Source organism: Boleophthalmus pectinirostris, unplaced genomic scaffold (assembly GCF_026225935.1).
Source record: "Boleophthalmus pectinirostris isolate CB_2022bp ecotype Guang Dong unplaced genomic scaffold, ASM2622593v1 HiC_scaffold_4, whole genome shotgun sequence".
NCBI classification, from domain to species: Eukaryota; Metazoa; Chordata; class Actinopteri; order Gobiiformes; family Gobiidae; genus Boleophthalmus; species Boleophthalmus pectinirostris.
This window is the reverse complement of record NW_026571353.1, coordinates 11,191,555-11,217,959: the sequence shown is the minus strand read 5'-3', so window position 1 is coordinate 11,217,959 and position 26,405 is coordinate 11,191,555. Positions and strand designations below refer to the sequence as shown.

At 37.1% G+C, this 26,405-nt stretch overlaps 1 protein-coding gene across 3 annotated transcripts in view; it reads left to right on the top strand.

Annotated features, from left to right (window-relative positions):
• Nucleotides 1-25,662, top strand: part of specc1la (sperm antigen with calponin homology and coiled-coil domains 1-like a) — a 29,514-nt gene extending 3,852 nt beyond the window's left edge. The window contains exons 2-17 of one of the 3 annotated variants that reach the window (XM_055161673.1): nt 3,203-3,353; nt 3,934-4,057; nt 5,396-6,019; nt 7,249-8,228; nt 9,160-9,367; nt 9,868-9,941; nt 10,450-10,625; nt 11,880-12,043; nt 12,395-12,513; nt 12,936-13,026; nt 15,573-15,662; nt 16,400-16,559; nt 18,003-18,105; nt 21,621-21,737; nt 21,842-21,901; nt 23,299-25,662. In XM_055161673.1, the coding sequence (XP_055017648.1) occupies nt 3,237-3,353; nt 3,934-4,057; nt 5,396-6,019; nt 7,249-8,228; nt 9,160-9,367; nt 9,868-9,941; nt 10,450-10,625; nt 11,880-12,043; nt 12,395-12,513; nt 12,936-13,026; nt 15,573-15,662; nt 16,400-16,559; nt 18,003-18,105; nt 21,621-21,737; nt 21,842-21,901; nt 23,299-23,388 (3,297 nt within the window). In that variant the 5' untranslated portion in view covers nt 3,203-3,236 and the 3' untranslated portion in view covers nt 23,389-25,662. Of the gene's footprint in view, nt 1-3,202; nt 3,354-3,933; nt 4,058-5,392; nt 6,020-7,248; nt 8,229-9,159; nt 9,368-9,867; nt 9,942-10,449; nt 10,626-11,879; nt 12,044-12,394; nt 12,514-12,935; nt 13,027-15,572; nt 15,663-16,399; nt 16,560-18,002; nt 18,106-21,620; nt 21,738-21,841; nt 21,902-23,298 lie in introns of all 3 variants that reach the window. The other 2 variants (XM_055161672.1, XM_055161671.1) reach the window with 2 other exon arrangements.
• The last annotated feature ends 743 nt before the right edge of the window (nt 25,663-26,405 follow it).

The following is a 26,405-nucleotide window of genomic DNA, read 5'->3' as shown; positions in this document are numbered from 1 at the left end:
ATTTTTGTTTATTTATTCAAGACACAATGATCCGAGATGGGGAGCTATGCAAACATTTGTGAGTGCACTCTCCAACTACAATTTACTCTTTCGACAATGCAAAATCAGATTTAGTTTTTAAATGCTATAAATAAATGAATGGTCCATAAACTTTTTTTGTTTCTTTACTGATCTTAACAATAAAATACGTAATCATCACCATAGCATCAATGTCTATAGTTTAGTTACTAAAGTTTTCATTAATCTGTGACACTTGAAAAACGAACTTGCTTTTTCCACTGTAAAGCTCCTTTTTGAACTATCTCTTACATTTTTTCTCCCATTTGCAAGCATTCTGAACTTTCCAAGTCTATGTTAAAGCACTTATTCCTCCAGTCCAGCTGTGCCCATAATCACTTTTCATGCTTTTTGTAGCATAAAATCAGGTTATCCAAAGACGTGGACATAAAAATCTGTGAACGAAGCACTTTATAAGGAGTTGTTATTTGCTTTTGACCACTTTAAACGCACACGAACAAGAAATGCCATTCCCAGCCAAGCTTTCAATTTATTTATATGAATCATGTGTCTCCAATTGTCAGCTCTGGCCAGATTTGGAGTTTGGCACAAGAATTTCATTAAAATGTTATTAGGCATTTTATCAAGGTCATTAGAAAAACAACAGTTTGAATTCTTGTTCATTTATAGAAGGCAGGCGATTGCATTTTTAGTTTGGCTAATGTATATTCAGTAATAGTACATTTATGTTATAGATTTACAAAAATAATCCTAATTTAAATGGTTTTATTGAACTTCTACTCTTGTCTAAACTTTTGTAAATCAGAAACACATTTTCTTTTCCATCTAGAAAATCTGAAAAAAATCTGAATCTGAAACAAAATCAGAAAATGTACTGTTTTGTTTTTATATTTTTTGCAATGAATTAGGCTTGCCAAAAGTATTGAAAATCAGATACTCATTGATGCTTATATCAAAACTAGATAGATACTAATTTGAACAAGTATTAATACTGCAAAAAAAAAAAAAAAAACACAACACAAAAACACAGACAAAATTTAAGCTTTTCTGAACAGTTTTAGTGGCATTTTGAGCTTTATCAGGGCTAGTAAGATATTATGCTAACAAAGAAAGAAGTATTATTTTGTGTATGAAAGGTACTTTCTCTTACCAATACATGATTTTTTTTCATTGTGGTATTGGACTCCGTATTGAATATTGAGTGATTATATTTCTTAGTATTGAAATTGAGTTTGTAATTTTAGTATCATGACAACGTTACAATGAATAGATCGTACATTTAGTTTCATTTAACGGTAATGGCCCACTAACATTTGTTATACTCCACTGCGCCAGAAGTAGATAAAAAAAAAAATTGGTAAAAGAAGTACTTGACTCCTCTCTGCTCCAACCACCCACAAATTCACCCCTGCATCTATGTTGGTGCAGCTGTTCTACTACTACACTGGGAGGGTACTCTGCTGCACTTTTACAAACAAACCAGCGCCCTCTAGTGGAGATATAATCATGTTTCTACTGTTTATCTTCATTCCTGAGGTTGAGGGTGGTCCATATCAACTGCCACGGAAAAAAAATAATCAGAAAAATTATGGTAAAACAACCACCAGTTACTATGGCGGAGTCTGTGGTATGTTTGTGGGACTATACACAGACTTCTCATCAAACTTTGAAATTGAACTATTGTTATGGATTTGATTTCCATTGTTTACTGTTGTTGTGTCCTTGGGCAAGACATTTCAGTCTGTGTGTATAAATCCCTTTGTGTATGTGCGTGTGATCGGTCATTGTTGTTGGGGCTCTAACAATAGGAGGGCAACCACACTTGCATCAGTCTGTCCAAGGGTACTTTTTTAGTGTTTTCTTATTCATTTATTAAACTGCAGGACTACATTCAGGCAGCCAAATTATTTTCAGTGACAAATGGAATATACATAAAATTTAATTTCCATATTGTAGGGTCTCTTTACATTTTTGTTCCTGTAAATAAATGCTTTAAAACCACTTGGGCTTTTTTCAGGCTCATCTGTGGTTTTCTTCTGTCAGACCAAAGCTGACGCATCAGAGTGGACTAGTGGTGAGATGTGAGAATACTACAGGGCTGGCCAGTCTTAAAGGTGCATTGTGTAACTTTTGTGGTGGAGGATCCGTGACATCAAATGGTTTTCTTCATGGACATTTTATTGCTTTGTCTGGAAGGTTTCACAGTGTGGCGTTGACCCTTTCTATTTTCATGGAGACCAAACCAAACCAGGTCATATCTGTGGAGAGGAAACACAGTCACAGTCAGTTAGTTATAAAACCACCGGTAATTTAATACATTAAAGGGAGAGTTATTTAATGTCATACTATGGAACATTCCAGGCAGTGATGTTGCATATCCATAGAATCAAGCAGGTGATGGACCCTCCACCTGAAATGTATACAATGCACCTTTTAAATGCAAATGGTAGTTTTAAAACTGCATTGTGCAACGTTTCGGGTGGAGGGTCCGTCACCTGCTTGTCTTCATGGGTACATTACAGGCCAGATCTGTGGAGAGGCAACCTTATCCACTGAGAGAATTATTGTATTTTTGAGCAATAGAAACACCCATGATGAATAAATGCTAGATGGATAGGTCATACCATGAAACATTCCAGGCAAAGCAATAACATCTCCATGGAGACAAACAGGTGGTGGATCCTACCCAAGAAAAGTTGCACAATGCACCTTTAAGCTCTAATTGACATATTGTAACCCACTTTAATTTAATGTATTTAAGAATGTGTTTCTTTCTTTTTAAAATAACATATAGACTTCAAATGAGTTAGAAAATGATACTAGGATTTACCCTCCCCCATGACCCATTTTCAAGACCCACCTTTTTGGGACCACTCACTGCTGCACATCCAAACGTAAAACTAAGATGTTTTTCTTATTAGTTATTTCCGATTTCATATTTTGGAAACATTTTCACAATGCCTCAACGTAAAGGTACAGGGCACACTTTTGCCACCGTCATCGTCCCAGATAAAGTTTTTGAGAAGGAAACCCCCACGTTTTCATTATTCACGTGTTGAGTGTGATCTCACTGTTTTGGGAATTGGTTTGGTGGAAAGAATCCCTCCTCTTCTTGGGAGAACTAGCTCCATCACTCTTAACTTTTCACCTCTTGAAGTGCAAATAACCTTTTCTTTTTGTGCAGATCAAGTTTTAAATGTGGCGTCGGAGGTCTCAGCATGAAGAAGTCTGTGCGTCCCGTGGCGACTAAAGCGAGCGGGGAGAGAGGAAAGGCTGAGGGAGCTGTATCCACGGGCAACGCTAAACCTGCTGCAAAAAACACTACCTTGTCTAAGGTAATGGCAATATTACTTATGTTGAAGCAAACTATAAACTATACATACTGTATAATGAAGTCATATATAAGTAGTAAACCATTATTTATTTTTTTTACACCAATGAAATATCACTTCAGCAGCCTCATTAGTGCATTTAAAGGTGTACCATGTAACTTTTTGGTTGGGGATCTGTCACCTGCTTGTTTCAGTGGATATGCTGTGCCTGGAATGTCCTACAGTATGACATTTAACATCTCTACCTTACATTTATTAAATTATAGGTGGTTTTATAGCTCAGAAAAACCTAGAAAACCCTTTATGGCCTATAAAGTAACTATAAAAATAAAAAATGTACATTCTGCTTTACATCCCCATAGTAACTGAAGGGTCACTATTCATTGGCGCAGCAATATTCTTTACCTCACGGATGGAAAACTTTATCTGCAATGATCAGCTCACATCATATTTCCAGCTTGTTTTCAATACAGGAGACTGGGAATATAGTCCTATAGTCATCTTATTTATATTTATTATTTATTTATTTTCCTAGTCTTATTTATAATGCGGCTGCAAATAATCAATACATTTTCTGTTACAGGTGAAGAGCAATGATGATCTTTTAGCAGCGATGGCCGGAGGAAATCCAGCTCCGAGTGCTGTCTCCTCTAAGACCAAACGAACCACTACCACCGGGACCATGGACAAACCAAAGACCACTTCAGGTGTTTACTTTAAAATATTACAGCCACATCTATGCATTATAGGCCTGAATGACAATAGCTGTGCTGAATGTCATGTCAAATCTCAAAATCTGTTTCAATAATCTTATAAATCCAAAGATATGTTTAATAGTCAGATTAATAATCAGGTTTTGAATATGCATGTAACCGTAGCCACTGTCTTTAGTGATATTACATATTATATTAAATTATTACATACACTGAAATTTTTAGGCCAGGGGTCTCCAACCTGTAGCTCAGGAGCTACCAGTAGCTCTCCACCCCCTTCCAAGTAGCTCGCCAAAGAATTTCTGAATTATATGTATTGCGCTTAATAATTAAAATCTGATTAATTACCATTGTAAATGTGTCATTTTAATTCCTAACTTGTGCACTAATCAATGGATAGTGGCTTATGTTTAATAGGTATCTAACTGTACCCCATCTAAATCTTGCCATAGCTTTTCTACATTCTTAAATCCTTGCGACTGCTAAAATGAGTAGTTCTCTGGATTTTCATTTTATAAAGTTAGCTCACCACATGAAAAAGGTTGGAGACACCTGATTTAGGCAGAGGAATCACAGGCTTCTCCATCTGCTATGATATGGTAAATGGTCACATTTTTATACAGCGCTTTTCCACCTTCAGGGTACTCAAAGCACTTTCAAGGAACCACTCACCCATTCACACACACATTCGTACATCGGTGTATGCAGACACGAGGGGCGAGGTGGGTTAAATGTCTTCCCGAAGGACACAACGACAGCAATCATCTGTGGGAGCTGAAATCGTGCTGCCAATCTGCGTGTCAGTGGATCTGACCTCTCAACCAATGATGTCTTTTTATGTCGAGAGTGGGATTCGAATCTTCAACCTCTGATCAGTCGACAAATGCTCTTACCAATTGAGCTAATCATACATAACAGTCGGCTTAATGGTAATTTTCTAATAGGGATATTATAAACGATGCATTAAAGATGAACCTTGGCATGTAACAGCTATAAAAAATTGCATGGCTGTACAAAAAAACGGATTGCTGGGTTTCAGATGACTTCACAACATTCTGTAGGCCAATTATATTTAATACAGATGGGGGGCAGGTCAAATGAAATATGTTCAAGTACAGATTTTTGTTGTAATATAGCATGGTCTTGGGTCTAGTCAATAACAGGAATGACCAAGTTCCATATTTGAGAATTTACCTTTTAAATACTTCATGGCAAAGCACAGTGTAATCAACAAGAAAAAACTGTCTTTTGCCCCTCAACTGGAAGTATGACGCTATCATATCCTAGAATCTGAAAACCACCAGTTGAAATTGCTGTATTTGTCTTCAGCAGGTACATCAACCAAGAGAACCACATCATCCACCTCAAAGGAGCCTAATTCTTCACGGGACCGACTGCGTACATCCAGAACCTCCACCAACAAGAAACAACAACTCGTCTCTGGGGCAACGAGCGGAGATGGTACCACAAGTAAACGGGCCAGAAGTCAAATCCTGTCCGAGTCGGAAAACCGCATGAGCAAGTCCAAGTCTGACGGGCAGATCAGTGACAAGGTGGAGCTGGAGTCCAAAGTGAAAGATCTGTTGGGATTGGCTAAAAGCAAAGATGTCGAGATACTGCATTTAAGAAGTGAGTTACGGGACATGAGAGCGCAGCTTCATTTGGGAGGCAAGGATGTACCACAACAAGAGGTTTCAGAGGAGGAGGAGAAGCCGATTGTCTCTGCCATAACAGCTGCAGATGTGGAGTCTACGCTGCTTTTATTACAAGACCAAAACCACGCCATCAGAGAGGAGCTGAATTTGTTAAAAAGTGAAAACCGGATGCTCAAAGACAGGCTGAACGCGCTGGGGTTTTCTCTGGAGCAGCGGCTGGATGGAGAGAAGCTGTTCAACTACACGTCACTGAGTCCAGACCTGGCAGCAGGGAGTGGGCAGAGTGATGGAGGAGGCACAGGTGAGATCTAGTTGTATTCTTATACTAGACGTGCTTTAGACTTAGACATGGACAAACTATATTGATCCAAAAGGGAAATTACTCGGGACACTAGGGGTGTAATGATATGATATCGTCACGGTATGAACCTCACGGTACGATATTTATTGTGATATCGTGGGAAAGCTCACGATATGGTGGGGAGGCTCATTATTAGGGATGTAACACTATCCAAATTTCTCAGTACAATATTTTCACGATATACATCTCACGGTACAATAATTATTGTGATATTTTGTGGAGGCTGTTAATATGCTACGTTTTCCTCTTAAACCAGACTTGACCAGACTTAATCCAAAGAAATAAAATTTAAAAGTGCTTAGAACAGTTATTTCTTCTTGTAGTCTACACTGAAATGGAGCAAAAGATCATGGTCTATGTAGTCTTTTTTTAGCTATTGCTGCACCATAACTCTTAATTAAGCAAAGAGACTTGTAATTCAATATTTTGTGATGGTCCACGATATTATTGTGAGAACTTTGACGATACGATATCATGATGTTTCAGTTATTGTTACATCCCTATCAGACACAGTAGCTCATACATCACGCTATAGTATAATAACAGAGAAAAAACATAAATGGTAATGATAAATTATAAATTATAAACATGTAGAGCACAAAATAGCAAAAGACGGGTGTCAAATAAGGCATAATTATATAAATGTACAAGTTAAAATAAAATAGAAATAAATAATAAAAATATCAGCTATACACAAGAGGTCGTAAGGAAAACAGTGCAAAAATGATAAGATGATTGACAGGACATAGGGTTATCCGTTCGATAATGGTGAGTTGTACTGTTCTTGTTCAGTTCTGGCTTAAAGGTGCATTGTATACATTTCTAGTGCAGTTCTGGAATGTTTCATAGTATGGCATTAAACCTTTCTATCTTCATGGAGACCAAACCAAACCAGGTTACAGTCAGATCTGTGGAGAGGTAACCCCACTCACAGTCAGACCGCCTGTTTTTTTTTTTAGGTATTTTTAGTTATAAAACCACCTGTAATTGAATAAATGTAGAGTAGAGCTGTTTAATGTCATACTGTGGAACATTCCAGGTAGAGCAGTGACACAAAGAGGTAATGACCCCCAACAAAAAAGTTACATAGTGCACCTTTGAGTTATTGATGCTGTCTTTTTGTTGTATTTTAGACATGTGTGCTTAATGAGTCTAATCTTATTCTGAAGGCTCTGCTCCTGGTTCATTGGAAGACCTCCTTACCGGACACCAACACGGTGGTTCGGCGGATAATCTGGACAGCGAATCGAGCGAGGTCTATCAGGCCGTCACCTCCAGCGATGACGCTCTTGATGCTCCCTCTGGCGCGTCCTCGTCCTCCGAATCCGAATGCGCCCCGAGTCGAGAGCGTTCCAGGAGGGGAAGCAGTGGAAATGCCAGTGAAGTGTCTGTAGCCTGTTTGACTGAGCGAATTCACCAGATGGAGGAGAACCAGCACAGCACATCGGAGGAGCTTCAAGCCACACTACAGGAGCTCGCCGATCTTCAACAAATCACACAAGAGTTGAACGGTGAAAATGAGCGACTGGGTGAGGAGAAAGTCATCCTCATGGACTCTTTATGTCAACAAAGTGACAAACTGGAACTTTACGGTAGGCAAATAGAGTATCTCCGCTCGCTTTTAGAAGAACATCACATTTCTTACGCTTTAGAGGAGGATATTAAAAGCGGCCGCTACATGGAGCTAGAACAGCGCTATGCCGATCTCGCAGACAACGCACGCTTTGAACGAGAGCAACTTTTAGGAGTCCAGCAGCATCTTTCTAACACGTTAAAAATGGCTGAGCAGGACAACGCAGAGGCACAGGAGATGATAAGCGCTTTAAAGGAAAGGAACCACCAAATGGAGAGGATTTTGGAGTCAGAGAGGCAGGATAGAGTGGCGATGGCGGCTCTTGATGAGTATAAGGCAGCTGTGAGCAATGACCAGGCTGAGCTGAGTCGGTGCAGGGGGCAGTTAGAGCATGAGAGGCAGAGGGTGGCAGAACTGTACTCTTTGCACACGGCTGAGGATAAAAATGATATCTGCCAGCTGCTGGATGGAGCCAGACTCGCCAAGGAGGAGGCAGAGGCCAAAGCTGCCAAGATGCACCAAGAGCTGGAGCAGATCCACAATGAGCTGTCGTCACTGCAAGAGACTCTCAGCAAGGTCAGTACAACATCAAGGTAATTCCCCACAATTTAGACATTACTCACATATTTCCTCATAAGACATCACACATTATAAGGTCATAGTTCTATTTAAATTATTTGTATTATTTGTATTGTATTCATAATGAGAACAGAAGTTTATTTAAAAAAAGAAATACCATGGAAGTGATGGAGTGTGAAATATTAAAACTCATAATAGTTTCAGTGTATTAGTACAGTTACAGTGCTTGATGTTCCCATGTGACATAAATTAATGCTAAAATAAGTCATCTGACCTCAATAGAAGTAGAACAAGTGTGTTTAGTTCAGGTCATTCAATTCAGTTAAGTTCACCTCCTATTTAGCTCTGCAGGGAGAAAGACCTCTTTCACTAATACCCTACATCATGCTTAATAGTTTTAATATGTCCTTTTAATAATTTGAACACTAGTTACTGCACCTCTCATGTTGTTTCTCATTTGAAAAAGATCTACTTATTATATTATGAGAGTCCGTTTATTGTTGGCATATCTCCAGAAGATACAACTACTTCCACAAACTGGTATAAAAAAATATCTCGGCATTTCAGTAGTTCAAGATATGGAGGAATTAGTGACCAAAAACATAACACCAGTTATGCAGAAAATCAGACAAATATTACAAAAATGGAAACCATTAAAACTAAAGTCAATGGGAAAAATAAATGCTGTTAATTAGCATTATTCCTAATATGCATTATTTGTAAATGATGCTGTCAATTACTTTCCCTAGGACAGTTTTCAAGCAGTGGAAAAAATAGGTGGTTAAAAAAATTTATGTGTATCAACGTATATTTTGACAGCTTACTATGTGAAATAAAAATATACTTAAAAATAAAATAAATTAAAAAAAGAAGACACATATACTTCTGTACAGTGTTATAAAGATTAAAGTATTTCCTTTGTTCTTAGCTGGACCAGGAGTACCGGGAGTTCCAGGAGCAGGCGCAGCAGCAGATCTCTGAACAGGAGCGGGCCATCGAGAAACAGAGAATGGAAATCCAAGAGAAAGACACAGAGATCGCAGACATGAAGGAAACCATCTTTGAGCTGGAGGACGAGGTGGAGCAGCATCGAGCGCTAAAGCTACATGACAATCTGATCATCACCGACCTCGAGAGTGAGTCAGGAACATGGTTTTAAAATCACCATGTTTAGTGTAGCAAGTCTGCAGGTGTGAATTTGTATTCTATGAGAGAAAAGTACTTCTAAGTTTAGTTGGTGGAAATATTAAGATGATTATTAAGATTAAGATGAATTATTGTCACTTATTTATAAGTTTTGCATTGCTTTTAAAATAAACAAAGCACTCTTAGAGTTCACATGGTCACTCACATAGAGCCTGACTGAGGCTGAATGGATGAATGGATAGAGAAAAGTAGCCTGCATGTGTTTGAACATAGAGCTCCACTAAACAGAAAAAATAAAATAAAAACTATTTAATCATTTATCGTTCTCCATAGATTGATAGATTTTCACAGACTGATTGACAATTTAATATAACTTCAAGTATAATTAATAGTATAATTAATCACCAATCCTGCACTGTTTATATAGCTACGTGAACATTTTTTTACATTGTTGTAAATCTGACATTTTCAACATCTGTGTTTTTTCCAGACTCAGTGAAGAAGCTGCAGGACCAAAAACATGACATGGAGCGAGAGATAAAGATCCTTCATCGGCGTCTAAGGGTGAGAGTTGCATTTGAACAACAAAAAATTGTCAAAAAAAGTCTAAACACAGTTTGAGGAGTTTCATCAGGCGATTAATTTCAATGAAAAACTTCAAGTAATGCCCTGTGAGTTCAGAGAAGGATCTCTCTACACCCGTCACTCCCAGTCTGCTGTGCTGCAGCCCCTGTATCAATGCAAAGATCGCCGTGGGCCCCTCTAATAATATTTTACACTGAAAGAATATGTAATGTTTTCTCCTTAGATAATATGTTAAAACAATACATTCCTGTGGGCTTAATACTAATATAAACTAATATCTTGTGTAAAGTTGATTTAGAACCCAGGTTGCTTTCTTGCTCGTTGTGTGGACAACCTTTGCCCCCAAGGTTGTCTCCCCTGAAAGCTTCTGTGGCCTCCCAGGGGTATCCAAACCCAGGAACCACTGCCCTACACAATATATGAACATAAGAATAAGAGGGACATCAAAATCATAACAATCTAATACTTCGTGGCACGTCTGTAACAGGAGGAGTCTATGGAGTGGCGTCAGTTCCAGGCTGATCTGCAGACAGCTGTGGTGATCGCTAATGACATCAAGTCTGAGGCTCAGGAGGAGATTGGGGACCTGCGGCGCCGCCTGCAGGAGACTCTGGAGAAGAACGACAAACTGAGCAAAGAGCTGGATGAGGTCAAGAGCCGCAAGTGAGTCCTATTGACAGAGAGACATGTGGGTCAGTGTGACGGGGGCAATGTAAATGATACCAGGGTGACTGAGGACAAAGATATTCACTCACTTGAAATTAGTAGCTATTTATGTCCACTGAGCTAATAGTTAAAGGTGCACGCAACCTTTCTGATCTAGGATCCGCTATCTACTTGTCTCCATCGAGATGTTAGACCTAGACTTATACAAACCTTATTGATCCACGAGGGCAATTATTTGGACACAGTAGCTCACAGCGTTTTACAATAACAAAGAGAAATGGTATAATCAATAATGATTTTAAAGAAGTAGCAGAAAAAGCAAGAGGTTGATCTTAAATAAGGCATAATTGTATATGTACAAGTAAAAATAAAATACAGATCTTGTTGCTTTGCCTGGAATGTTCCATGGTATGACATTAAAGAGATTCATCTAGCATTTAATTATTACAGGTGTTTCTATTGCTCAAAAATACAGTAATTCCTTCTGTGAATGGGGCAACTCTCCACAGATCTGAATTCTAATGTAGCATAGTGCTGTAACCTGCTTGTCTCCCTTGTAATAGATAGGTGTAGTCTATAGTGTAGAACATTCTATACAAAGCAATAACATTTCCATGGAGACAAGCAGGTGGAGGACCCTGCATTAGAAATTTGACTTAGACTTAAACAGACATTATTAATCCACAAGGGAAATTATTTGGACAAATTATTTATGCAGTGCACCTTTAGAGAAACAATGCAGAATTTAAAATACTGTCTATTCTGGGCCTGTAGTAGTTTGGTATTTTGAAGGACCATGGGGATACCAATTCATACAACATCTACTCCGTCCCTCTAACCTTTATTCAAATTCAGGAGTTTCAGTTTTCTGTTATATGCACCATTTTAAAGATTCCTTATTATAAAGCCATAATATTTTTCAGTCATTAATTGCTATGGCAACTGTCCTTATTTATCATCATTCTGAAACCCTTGGATAGGAATAGCTTAATTCTCATCACAGCTGTTAGGTCCATGTTGCTACGTGTAGGCTTCCACATTTTTTGTCCTATCCAGTCGACTTTATTTCTTATTATTACCAAAGTGCTAAACATAGAAAAAAAAAGAACTACAGTAATATAATAAAAACAATTTTGTAAAAGCAAATAAATAAAACGATACAACTGATCGATGAGAATAACTTTTTTAAAACAAGACTTTTCAAACTCACTTTTGATTGTTAAAAACCCTACAAATTTGACACTTTTGCAGGCAGGAGGAGGAGCGGGGTCGTGTGTATAACTACATGAACGCGGTGGAGAGGGACTTGGCTGCGCTCAGACAGGGCATGGGCCTGAGCAGAAGATCTTCCACCTCCTCAGAACCTTCGCCCACTGTCAAAACACTCATCAAGAGCTTCGACAGTGCCTCACAAGGTCTCTGCCTAATTCACCTTAGAAAGATGTATTACTTTTTCAGCTATGGTGTTAATTCTGACCTTTGTGTTGTGCATGCTTTTAATATTTCTGCTATATCAAAATTGTCCTTTTTGAAGTTAACATGGATTTTTAGATAATAGGCTTTTTATGTCTTGAAATATACTTACTTGTCTTGAATCCAATGTATTGATTCATCATAACTATTCATTGCATCTATTTGTACTTGTAATGGGCTACAGTCTCTGGCTTATCATGTCTTTATTGTAACACCACAGACCCATAAGTTTTAAACTGAAGATCACAGCCTAAAATGTCCTCTCTCTCTGTATTCTGGACTATCTTACACAGGTCCCTCCCCCACTGGAGCTGCTGTGGCTCCAACTGCTTCAGCTGCTCCTATGCCTCGTACACCCCTGAGCCCCAGCCCCCTGAAGACCCCCCCTGCTGCTGCCGTCTCACCCATACAGGTACAGGGTTTAAAAGGTTAAAGGTGCACTTAATTATCTTGCATTTATTGAATTACATGACATTATTGTTCAAAAAACATGCATTCTTACTGAAAGTGGGCTGCCTCTCCACTGATCTGACCTGTGACTTTGTCTGGTGGCATTATTTGCTCATCTTCATGATGATAGAACAGCTCCATAGAGACAAGCATCAGAAAAGTTACAGAGTGTCTCTAAATTACCTAAATAAATACAATCTTAATGTTGACAGGTGTACTACTGTATCAGGAAACACATTTAAGGTGTTTTGCTTTCTTAACCCGCTAATACATTACATTAACACATTACAACAATACATATTCAGTTTACTGATGAAAAATCATGGAATTCTATAGTTTATAAAATGTGAACATAATAATCATACTTATTTTGTACTTGGACAGAGACACTCTTTGACCTCATCGATGTCAGCAGCCAAACCCCTGTCTTCCATGAATGACAAGAGGAATACTTATACAGACATCTCCATGCCAGGTAAAGAACATGGGAATTGCAAAGCTTTCATTTAAATTTACTAAACTTACCACAGCTCATAAAATAGTAAGCTGTTGAACAGTTAAATTGAACAGTAGTTACAGATTTATAATCATTACAGTTGCTGGTTAACTTTCCACTTGGTGCATTTTTAACATTTACTGGTTTATGTCCTTGTACTTCTACATACGTCATTCATATGTGTGATTTTTTTAAAATGTACTCAAGGAGCATTTTGCATTCTAATTTAAAGGTGCACTGTGAAACTTTTCTGGTGGATGGTCTGTCATCTGCTTGTGTTCATGGTGGTGTTATTGCTTTGCCTGGAATGTTCCATGGTTTAACATTAAACACATTTAACTAGCATTTATTCATTACAGGTGTTGCTATTGCTTACAAATACAGTAATTCTCTCTGTGAATAGGGTTGCCACTTCACAGATCTGACCTGTAATGTAGCCTATAGTTGTCTCCCTTGAGAAAGATAGGCTTAATCTTTGAGATGATGGACCCTACACCAGAAAAGTTGCACAATGCACCTTTAAAGCTATTTTGAGGACTTCAGGTATTATGAGAAAAAAGTGGAGGTTTTTTTCTTAAAGTGCCTTTGACAGGTTGGACAACTAAACCAAAGCACAGTTAAGATCATTATATTTAAGATTTTATAAAAGATTTTTTTCCAGTTAGGCAGTTTTTTAAGTTTAACATTTTACTTGACTCTCACACTAGGGAATTCCGTAACTGTTACCGAGCAACCATGATGTACAATTACATTTATAAATACAAGTTACAAATACAAATTAAAATTTTATGAATAAAAATTTAAGAAAACCCCTTTATTTTGTTGAAATGAAGTTTAAAAGTATCAGAAAAATGTGTCTTTCATGTAAACTGTCCCAAATTTTTAGACAGAATTCACCTTAGTGTGGTGTCATCAATATGGAACCATTAACTCTCTATGTCCTGAAATTTGCAAACTATTTTTCAACTTTTCTCGGCAAATTTGCTTCTCGATAGGTGTAAAACTATAATTTATATTTACAACAGGTTTTATTCTACCAAATTAAGTAAAAAATTGAGAATTGTCAAGGCCCCTCATATCTTCTTTAAGTTCAGATGGATTCGTTCTTTTTCTAGTCATAGTGAAACGGATGTAGCGTGAACAAAAATGGGGAAAACATGCTGCCAGAGTTTCCATGCAGTTCAAGCATTGTGTGAACGTGCACATAGGGACGTAGCCTCCAAGGGTTCAGTTTATTTTGCTCTTTAATTTATTATTTCTGTGCCGCGGGACTGGGGCCTGGTGCGTCCGTCTCGGCCAGGAATGTAGCCCCTCTCTCAACCCCACATGTGCGATTTCTGAGGAAGTCCCTTATCATCGTCTGTGTTACAAACTGGAAAAACTGCTCTCCATCATGGACACTCCTGGTCAGACACTGCACCAGACTACAGAGGGACAGAAAGCTCATTCTCCAACAGGCTCCTACAGTCCGCCTAGGCCAGAGGTTGGCAGGCTTAAATACTCAAAGAGCCATTTGGACAGTTTCCCACAGATAAAAAAAACACCTGGAGCCACAAGAATCCTTTTGACATCTAAAATGATGATAACAGTGCATATAATTTTTTTACCTGTATGCTCTGTCTAAAAAAATATAGTGTGTTGAAATCAATGAAATGCTACAGAGAATATATGTCATAGGTCATATATACAACCTGCAGACGTATAATCTCTCAAAAGTTTCACATGAGCAATCTCCAACGCGATAGAAGCACAGAACAGACTCACCATCTGCAGCACATCCTCTGTCACAGAGAGAACATACATATTCCACTGAGTCGTGTCCTTTAGTCCGATAGAAGTTGACCGCATCAGGGCAGTGTGCATAGTTTATGCAAATGAGACATGTGGTTATAAGTTTTGTTTCTGTAAAACATAAACGAATGTATGCAAAGCTGCATGAAACACATTATTACTCAATGTCTATTTGAGACCTCCTTGCAGGAAATAAAAATCTAAACTATATTATCCACCCGCAGCAAACCAAAAATGCCGTCTGCTTCTGTGTTCCAGCATCATTTAATCATTTATTGCACCAGTCTCATCAGCTGTGAAAGCAAATGGACCTAAACAAACTAAAATAAAAATACATTGTAATTAAATACTCATTATTTATTTTCCAAAGTCACAGGGAGCCATAACAGAAGGATGAAAGAACCACAGAGCCACAGGTTGCTGACCCCTGTCCTAGGCTCTTACAGTCCGGTATCTCTCACTCTCAAACAGTGAGAGATACAGGACTACATTTATACCACACTCCATACAACTGTACAACAACTCACCTTTATGTAACAGATAAGCCTATTTCCTTACGACCTCTTATATATGGCTGAGATATTTTGATTACTTCTTTCTATGTTATTTTATTTTTACATGTACATATACATTTATATAATTATACCTTATTTGACACCAGTTTCTTGCTATTTTTGCTATTTGCTAAATCTAAGAAGTGCAGTGAACAATGTCAGTGGTTGTTATGTCCACAGCAGAGCATTCGTTCAGAGGAGCAGCAGCAGCCCGGCCTCAGTCTGCTCTACAGAGGGTTTCCAATATCGACTCTGCCAAAGCTATCTCAGGTTAGACATACACTTGTTTGTCCATAAGTATCTTGTTTCAACGTAATATTTTGAGACCACCCTTCATACACTTTGAAAAATGTACTGTCTCTGCTAATTCATGACAGTATTTTTTACTGTATGTCACAATAATTAGGGGTGTCCATCTTCAAAAAAGCCCTAAAACTCATCTGTTCATAACTGCCTTCAAATAATTGCATCTCATTTTTATTATTTGTTTCATCATTTGTGTTTTGTCTGTTTAAACTGTGTGAAGCGTTTTTTAGTGTCAAGAAAAGTAATATACAAGTGTTTTGTATTGTTATTATTATTATTAGTAGTCATAGTATTAATTAAAACTGTATTTTTCTTTCACATCCAAATTACTGCAGTACATTTAGTTCTTTGTAGTTATGAAACATTCACTTTAAATATATTGTGCTCCAACTATATCTACGATTAAAGCCTATTTTCCTCATCTAGATTTTGCTAATATTGATTGATCACAGTGTTGTATTTTATTTTGTTATATTAAAAATTGCTTTAAATATAAACTCTTGAACATGAACAATACATACTTTTTAATACGAAATAACATAAAAAAGTAAAATTTCTTCCTCCAAAAGCTGAACTCTGCTCCAAACCACATGCTTTTACTGACAGAGGATTGACTGTAGACCTCTCCATTAGAAAAACATAATTTTGAATCTCGATCTTGATTAAAATTTGATTAGCCCTATTTTCTACTGTATCGCCAGTGTCTAGGAGAAGCAGTGAGGAGATCAAGCGGGACATTTCAGCTCCAGATGTGGCGCCCTCTGCTGGCTTGATGACTATCAGTGCAGGCTCCTCTCCTCTGTCTCTGTCCTCCTCTTCTCCCACTGCCTCCGTCACCCCCACAGCACGCAGCCGACTCAGGTAAACCTCGGATACGCCAGTCACTGTACAGTTTTAACTTTTTGTATACTGTCAAATTTATTGTTGTATATTCTGTGGAATCACTTGTTTATATTTTTATGTAGTAGCATGACATTTACACAAGTCTCAATCTGAAGATAAACATCCCTTTAGTGCAAGGCATAAACATGGCCAATAAAAAAACATGAAAAACAGAACTGGTTCATTTTAAATGGTTTGCAGTGGTTCAAAGTTATTCACCATTTACCTTATGCATTTCAAGCATGCTAATTAATTCTCAACTTTCAGATGCCAAACTGAAGTTTTGTCGTCACTGTAAAGCTAACAACAACTAGCATGCTAACTGTGCACTTCTTGATTACCAGACAAAACAACACTTAATAATTGAAATTAGGGATCGTCATGATTAGTCGACTAATCAAACACAGCGCAACACTGGAGTTGCGGTCTCACAGTCACATGTTTGGGCTCTGGCACCTCCTGGGAGATCACTGTACCACTCAATGAGTGCATTTACATGCACATCAGTGTCCCGGTTATGGTCGGGTTTTTTGAGTATCCCGGTTTCATCATGGTGTCTGTATACACAGTATCCCAGTTACTGCAACATAAAGGCGAGACTTTTCAGTCTTTTCATCACAACAGTAGCCAAAATACATAAAGTGACCTACATAAATTAAGTGAATGTTAAATAAATGTGATGTTAAATAAAGCACAGCGCTAAACCTGCACACGTCTGATCTCTGAAAACATGAACCATCTCCAATGCAACACACACACAGAACAGACTCACCATCAGCATCATCAACATCCCGCTGTCACAGAGAGAACACTCATATTCCACTGAGTGGTGTCCTTTAGTCCGATAGAAGCTGACTGCATCAGCGAACAAGGAAAGAGCTGTTTTTCAGCGCTTATAGTTTATGCAAATGAGCCATACAGTTTTAAGTTTTGTGTGCAGAAAGCCGCATCAAACATATTATAATGTCAAACGGGCTGATGTGACTCTATAGTGGTTATGGTTTATATGTTGTAAAGTTGAGTTTATTTATGTAGATTAGTTATAGTAATAATAATGATTTAATAATAATAATAATTAATTGAATTCCCATCCCTAATTAAAATGCAGACAGTACACAGCAGACTTATTTTGACCTCAAGAGATGTTTATACAATACATCCATACTGGGGCAAGACAGATTTTGCTGATTTACATGGAAATAAATTGAGTAAAAGTTTCTTATGAAAACAGTTTTTAGTCCATTGCTGATATCTTGAGTTTCCTTATCTTAAAGATGTTGCGTAATGCTAAATACACTTGGAGTTGTGTTTCATTCATGCATGTTTTCTCCTTCTGAATAGACAAACCTGTAGAGATTTACTGTTTGTAAAAAAAACATTTGTTACATGATACATAACTGCATGTATCTTATTTGTATTCAGGGAGGAGAGAAAGGATCCACTGTCTGCTTTGGCCCGTGAATATGGAGGCTCAAAGAGGAATGCTCTGTTAAAATGGTGTCAAAAGAAAACAGAGGGATATCAGGTAAGGCCTTTATTTATGTGTCGCTCCTCACGTTAAGAGATGAATAAGCATTGTCATGACACTTTGGATTTTTCCTGGATACTGTAAACCATCCATGTATCTCCTCTCCTTCATAGTCCACTACATTACCTAAAAGTGAAGGGGTGTAACATTTCTGGTGGAGGGTATGCCACCTTTTTTTTCTGTTGAGAGATGTTATTGCTTTGCTTAGTATGTTCCACAGTATGGCATTAAAAGTCTTTTAAGCTTTGTTTCTTTAGAGGTGATTTTATAGTTCGGAAACACCTTTAAGTACAGGCACATTCTTTTGTTTCCTCGCTTCTCCACAGAACTGATCTGTGTCTTGGCCTGCTTGCCTCCATGGAGATAGATAAGTTTAATGCTGTACTGTGAAATATTCCAGGCTGACTTAAACTCTTTAAAATTTGTAGCGGTCCAAAAGTTATTCCTCACTTTCCAAAAACATTCCTAGCATCCAGATTATTCATATATATGAGGCTGAACAAATTTAACTTTACATGAAACAAAAAATCAGGTGCAAGCTCTTTTAAAGGAGCATTGCATAACTTTTCTGGTGGACCAAAACAGGCCTTGTAACAGGTCAGATTTGTGGAGAAGCACCCCCGCTAACAGTAAGAATGCCTGTTTTTCTGGTTATTTTTGAGCTATAAAACCATCTGTAATTGAATAAATGTAATGTAGATCTGTTTAATGTCATACTGTGAAACATTCTAGGCAGAGTAATGGCAGATCCATAGAAACAAGCAGGTGATGGACTCCTGACCAAAAAGTTACATTTTTAAAACACTGCCAACACATAAATGTACGCAATTCGTTTGTATTTTGTTTATACGTTTTTCAATATAAAACCAAAAATAAGAAAACAAAAAAATAACTGTTTTCTTCATTATTTGTCTCCTAAACCAAAATGAAAAAAACGGATAATGATTCGATTTTTAATTTTTCGATTTTGTATTTAAATGAATAATGAAAAAAAACGGATAACGATTGTTTCCCGTTTTCATGACTTAAACTGCGATGCCGGACTTTTGCTCCAAATACAGACGGCACCAGGACTAAACCAGGACTAAACCAGGACTAAACCAGGACTAAACCAGGACTAAACCAGGACTAAAACGTGACTACAACAGGACTAAAACGTGACTACAATGTGACTACAACAGGACTAAAACAGGACTAAAACAAAACTCTAAAAAGCTCTAAACCAGAATTAACCAAGGTCTCAGTCCTGGTCTCAGTCCCAATCTGGTCCCGGGACCAGGACCGGACCAGCACCAGGACTAGGACCAGGAGCGGGATTGAGCCCGGGGCTGAGAGTAGGACTCAGACCAGTTTAGACCTGGTTTAAAACTGGTTTAGACCTGCTTCAGTCCTGGTTCAATCGCAGTTTAAGTCACAGAAACGGAAACCCGTTTTTTCCATTATTGATTTAAACACAAAATCGAAAAATGAAAAACAAATTGTTATCCATTTTTTCATTTTGGTTTTGGAGACAAATAAAGAAGAAAACAGTTGTTTTTTTGTTTTCTTATTTTTGGTTTTATATTGAAAAATGAATGAATGAATCATACATGGATTGTACTCCACCATTTGATTCATCTTCTCATTCTGCCTCTTCAAAGCTTTTGGATATTTGGAGGTGGGGGTGTTTCATTGTTCAAATTTAAGGCTTACTCGATCACCATTAAATAATTACAATTTTACACGTACGCAACCACACATAAACAGTATAATTTATTCTTTGTTTAGATGACTTAAGTCAGTTCATGGTCAGATGTGAGTTTTCTGTTCCTGGATTTCCTCTATCATAGATTTATGGCCCTCCTTGCCCTCCATCTGATATTTTGACGTCACCAAATTCTTGTATAAGCTTTGTTTCTACTCTTAAGTGCTTTCTAGCTACATCTCTGCAAATAAACAGCTATAATTTCAGCCGTGAGTCGTAGATTTGTTTAATGATCATTTGAACTACAGGGTCTTGTGAGGCCAGGGCTTGTCTTTTCCTTTGTAGCTGGATGAATTTCTTGCAAAGATGTTGCTCAAGGATTGTGTGTACTTTGGCACAGAGCCCGTTCTTGTGAAAGTGAAAAGATGTTTGTAATTAAAACTATGAAGCAGCGCCAAATGTCTGTGAAAGAATGGCTTCATTAGTAAAACGGTTATACACCGTTTATTTGCATAGGTTTACATAACATTTTAAAGAGTAACAAAAGACTATTTCAGATCAGATAAAATGTCAACGTGGTCTATTTCTTAGTCTGTTTCCTTGAGCGATATTTGATCCTGTTAACCTCTGGTTGTAAGGCATACTGACAGTCTCACTATTGTAAGTAGGAGTATCTTATAGTACTCTTATTTGCTCCCATTGCCTCATATTCTTTCATCGATCACTTTCAGGAAACATGATGCAATAACCTTACTCCACTGACCCGAAAATAAATGTCTCTGCGGTCAAATTATAGCTCTTTAAATATACAGAGTTTGTAGTTTCCATGGCACCATAATCCCTTTTTAGGAAGTATGCTACATTTAACACGTATGGCATGTGAAAAACAACCAAAGCAACATGTAGACCACATTTGACAAGCTAGAAGTGTGGGGTAGGAGTTGTGATCACTGGCTACGTTTTGCTTCGTAGATCAGTGGGATACAATGTTGAAAGTTGGGCATAATAGTGCCCAGCATTCTCACCGTTAGAATCATTACTTCCTGTATTCCTTTTATCTCGATGTGGCTTTTGCTGAGTCGCGTTAAAATGAATGAATACAATATTGAAAGACAACGCATAGAACAGGGAGCTGAGGGTGGATGTTAAAAAGTACACAATTAAAACGAATACTTCAGCGGAAGGCACTTCTGTACTTAGAAATGGAGATGTATGTGTCTCAACGCTTACGATAATGGTAATAAATACTCTAAAAAGTACACAAACTGAACTACTCTGCATATAAAAATTAGTTCATCATCAGGTCATCTTTATTTTAATCAATCAGAATTTTAATAGATTGTTTCTTTTATGTTTTACGTTTTAAGCTTTCAGAAACAGTGAGTTGGCTTGTAAGTAGGAAGCTGTGCAGGTGCTGCTTTCTGTATGTTTTATTGGGTTCAGCAGTTGGTGGATTTATAGTGACAGTAATGATGTTAAAAGCCCATAATAGTGACAGTGATATATAGTGACAGTGATATATATATACATTTACAAGAGTTCTCAGTGGAGCAGCAAGTTCATCGTGATCAAAATAAAAATTCTCAATTTTACGCTGCTTGCTCACAAAAATAACAAAATATTCAGTCTCCATGAGGTCTCATTATTTGTATAAATGTTCTGAAATGCATTTGATTCTTGTATTAGTTGGAGGTAATATGTCTTTTCTTGTACTGTATTGCTGTTTTAGATGCGTTAGACCACAATTTTGAATCAACAAACAAGGTATTAAAGCTGTCATTTGGATATGAGCAATAATATTCAAGTATTGCTTGTTTATTTATTCCAGAACATTGACATTACAAACTTCAGCAGCAGTTGGAATGACGGGTTAGCCTTCTGTGCAGTTCTCCACACTTATCTGCCCGCTCACATCCCCTACCAGGAGCTCACCAGCCAGGACAAGGCAAGTGATTTTACGTTTAGTACATGCACACTTTTGACTGGTATAACCTCTTTTCCATTGGTTCACTGTGTATGTGTATCCTAACATATATTTAATTTTTGCAGAGGAGAAACTTCACATTAGCTTTCCAGGCTGCTGAGAGTGTTGGGATCAAATGCACTTTGGTAAGATTTATCACGTGTTTGAGGAGTCAGTGTAAATCCCTCAGTTTGAAGTGTGGAGGACTGTTACATGCTTATGAATCTGGGTCACTGTACTGGACAGCAGATGTCAGCTACAGACGTCTGACCTTTTACTTTTATGGTATGGAGCTATTATATGAATTATAGCCTATATACACCTGCTATATTGTGCAGTGAGTGAAGGATCAATAGAGAAACAGGAACTTTCGAAGAAGCTGCATGAAACGAAGCACAATCATGATTTAAAGTTCCATGGAATTGTATACTGTATGACATTTTTCCTGCCATTCAAAAATTATGGGTAGTCTGTTCAGTTGGTATCTTTTTTGTTGATGAAGATACACTATCGGTCAAAAGTGTTAGAACACCACACTTTTTCCAGTTTTACTTCTTAACTAAAATGTATTCTAAAATTTTAATTCATGAATGTAGCCACCTTTGGCAGATATAACAGCTGCACTGAAAAAACAATATCCAGTTAAGTTAAAATTACTTAAATTAAGAACATTTTACTTTATTTGAGTAAATTCAGTTTGACAAGTAAAATGTTCTACCAGTTAAATGAGTGTGTTTTTCTTAAATCAAGCAACATTTGATTTTGTTTCTTATTTTAAGTGCAAAGAGTTGTTGTTTTTTCTTATTTTAAGTGTAGCAAAATGTATTTTCATATTTTAAGTACAACAAATCTTATTCCACTGGCAGATAATTTTACTTGTCAAGTGAAATTTACTGAAATCATGATAAAACTTTCTTAATTTAAGTCCTAACTTAACCTAGCTAGATTTAGTTTTTTGCAGTGTGAACACACTCGTGGCTCGTTCTCTTTACAATATAAATCAACTATTCTTCAGAAACTTCTTCCCAAGTCTGTTGCAGAAGTTCCGTAAATGTGTGGCACTTGTAGGTTGCTTGGCTTTCACTCTTCTGTCTCGTTCATCCCAAACCAGCTCGATGGGGTTTAAGTCTGGAGACTGTGCTGGACACTCTGTTTTCAAGCTTTACCATCTTTTTTTTTTTTTTCCTGAGAGCTTGGACTTGTGTTTTGTTTTCTTTTATCTTTTTTTTTTTAACCTCTGGCTATTCAGTACTTACCTTTGTACCATTTCAAGCTCTTCATTGGACTTGCACAACTTGAATTGCAATAAATAATTGCAATGAAAATTAGGGTGTTCTAAAACTTGTAGTGTATGTTTGTATGTTATTATTTACAATCACATTATTTCATTGTGGGTAGTTCAGATGCTCACTGTTATTAGATGAAAGGTTGTACAAAGCAATTATATTAAGTATGTATAACATAATAAAGTATAGTAATTCTACACTCCTATTTAGTGATTGGCTCTAAATTTCTAAACATGCTGTTTTGTTCTCTTTCCCAGGACCTTAATGAAATGGTGCACACGGAGCGGCCAGACTGGCAGAGTGTCATGACCTACGTTACGGCCATCTACAAATACTTCGAAACTTGACTTCTAAAAATCTGACCAATCATAATTCATCACCACAACCTGCAGTTTTACCTCACAAGACCTAAATTTCTCCACAGTTACAGTCTCATTTCTTCATTTCAAAATGGACTTGAACTTTACTTCGAACAACACTAAAGAGGGAGGACAGGCACTCTCCCAAAGCTACACTTGCTGAGTCTATAAGGGCTTTTTATCTTGTATGTCTATGCTGTTACACTGGTAAGGCACAATCGCTATATGCCTGCAAATACAATAGCATACAAGACCATCTGTACATGAATTAGGTAAAAATAGTGCCTTTTATAGCCTTGTAGTTTTTGCTTATTAATATATTTAATTTTGTGTCTTTTATTTAGTTGTGAATATTTGGTTATGAGCCAGAAACCAAATGTTTGATTCTAGGCTAGGCATAGCGAACCATCTGCCTTATAGCATGTATAGTATTACGTCAGATGCCCTTCCTGAAACCATTACACTTAACCAGGAGCTGGCACAAAGGGTACACTGGCTTGTTTCTGGATTAAATCTGAAATGAAGTCAAATTTCAAGGAGCTAGAGTAGCCATTTGTACCATGCACACTTGCCTCAACATTATTGAAATAAGTGCCTGTTTTAAGACCAGGAGGTGACTTTACACTACAAGTTACTAAGCTTAAAATAATAGTTGCCAAAATCTTTAGTATTATGAATTTCCTTCCACAGAGAATTGAGAATGAATACATGCTATACATCTGCATTAGAAGCACATTTTGTAACTCAAATTTTCTATTTGCATTTAATTTTAAAATCGAAAATTGAGCACATAATCACATCATTTATTAATTTGACCAAAATGTATTAATTTGTCAAGAGCTTAAATTAGGTTGGACATACATACACTGTACAATCTTCAATATAGGTCAATAGCTACAAAAGCAAACGTCACATTGCAGTTTTTTGTCTTGTTTTTTTTTTTTTCTAAATTGCAGTATGAGTAAGATTCTGATTGTGCCAATGACTTAATATGTGTTTCCTTTGACTCTACTCCTTTTCAGTAGTTAGCCTGGTCAGCCAAACCCATCGCCCTAAAAACATCTGCAGTCTCTTCATAGCTATTTACTCTTCGGTCAACCAATGCCATACATCGAAAAAGGGCTGTTATTCTGCATATTGTTTGTCTGTATGCCTTCCCAATTGAGAAGCTAATCATTTTCGGTATACCCTCTTAAAATCACTTAGATTGATCTGTAAATAATGTAAAAATAATATTATCTTGGCTGACCAAGCTACCTGAAATCCTACAGTTTTTTGTGACTGTTTTGTGTGCCTCGCTCTACCAATATCACTGTATTTATTTGCATGATTTCAGCTCTTTTTTGCATTTCACATGAAGTAGCTGCACTGAGATAAGCTGTTTTAATGCCATTTATTTCTTGCCTTAATAGTCAGAAATACTGTGATAGTCTTGTGTGAATGTGTGGATCTGATTTTGAAACTTCTCTTGGCTAGGACAATGAATATTTTTTCCAACTGTCCATCATCATCCACGGATTGACTATATCTTACTTAAAAATGGTACTAAAATACTAAATCATGACATATTTCACACTTTGGTTAGAGTTGCTGGCTGTTGCCAACGTAAAACTTCTGTGAAGAACATCACCTCTGTGTTGCTACCCAGTCTGCAAAACTTTGTTTCCTGTGCGTAGGTGTATCTTACCGCACAATTTATCATGACATTTGAGTAGATATGATTGTTACTGCCCAATCCTAATTCACTTTCAACATTCACAACCTGATGGAAGGTTGGATATTTTTTTATATATATTTTTGTTTTGTTCATTGTTTTATTTCATGGCTATGTTGAAAATCTGTGACAGCTACCAATTTTCTTTTCTATTTGTTAAGGCATAGTCATGTTTCCCTGCATTGTATGTCAAACAATGTATTGAGTTAAACTGAATCAAAACTATTTACTTTTGTTGCCAGATAATTATTGCATTCCCTTCTTTACAGTGTTCAATTTCGTTTTATTTACTTGAACACAATGATAGCTTAATTCAACTAAAATGTGTTTGTTTTCATCTCAAACGATTATTCAAAGAAAACCGTCATATGCTCTCATTACATACACTATGCAGCACTGAACAGGCTAACCGAATATGTTTGTGTGTGTGTTTATACTTACGGGACTAAGCTACAGTATTAGTTGGATTTTTTGATGATAATCAGTTAAAATGCTGTATGGTCTTGATGCTTTATTTTCTCGTCACACTTATAAAGGACCATTGGAAACGCTGTGGCTGCTTTCATTCTTTTTTGTTATTTTCTTTTAAGGTAAATGTCTGTATGGATGTTAATTGGGCAAATTACTACAGCAAAAGTAACACAATCATCGATTTTATACCGAAATCCTACTAATTTGGATAAATGGCAACTTCCCAGTTTTTGAATTCCCAGTTTTTTTTTGATGGAGGGTCTGCTTGTCTCCTTGGATATGTCATTGCTTTGTCTAGATTGTAAAATGCTCTATCTCCATGGAGACGAGAAGGTGGCACAATCAGGCCAACTTACGGGTGAGGTCTGTGGAGAGGAGACCCAGACCTGCTCACAGTAAGAATAAGTATTTTGAAAGTATTTCTTTAGCATTACAAACATGCAATTCAGTTAATGCATGAAAGATAAGTTAAATGTCATTGTGGTGAATATTCCTGCCAAAAAAAATAACATCTCCAAACCAGACCCTATCCCCCAGAAAAAAAATACATAGTGCAGCTTTAAGTTAACAGTTGGAATAGTAAATAATTTCACCTTTTTCTATTTATCCTCAATTATTTATTAACCAGTAAAAGATTATACTCAAGTAAAAGTGAAAGTATTACATGAAAAAATCTACTTAAGTAAAACTATTGAAGTACCTGCTTAAAAATGTGCTTTAAGTAAGAGTAAAAAGTACTTTGCAGTGATTTTTAGAACTTTTAAAGCATCAAATGTGGTGATTTTGATAAAGAATTTAGCTGATTTTAAGTGATTCAATT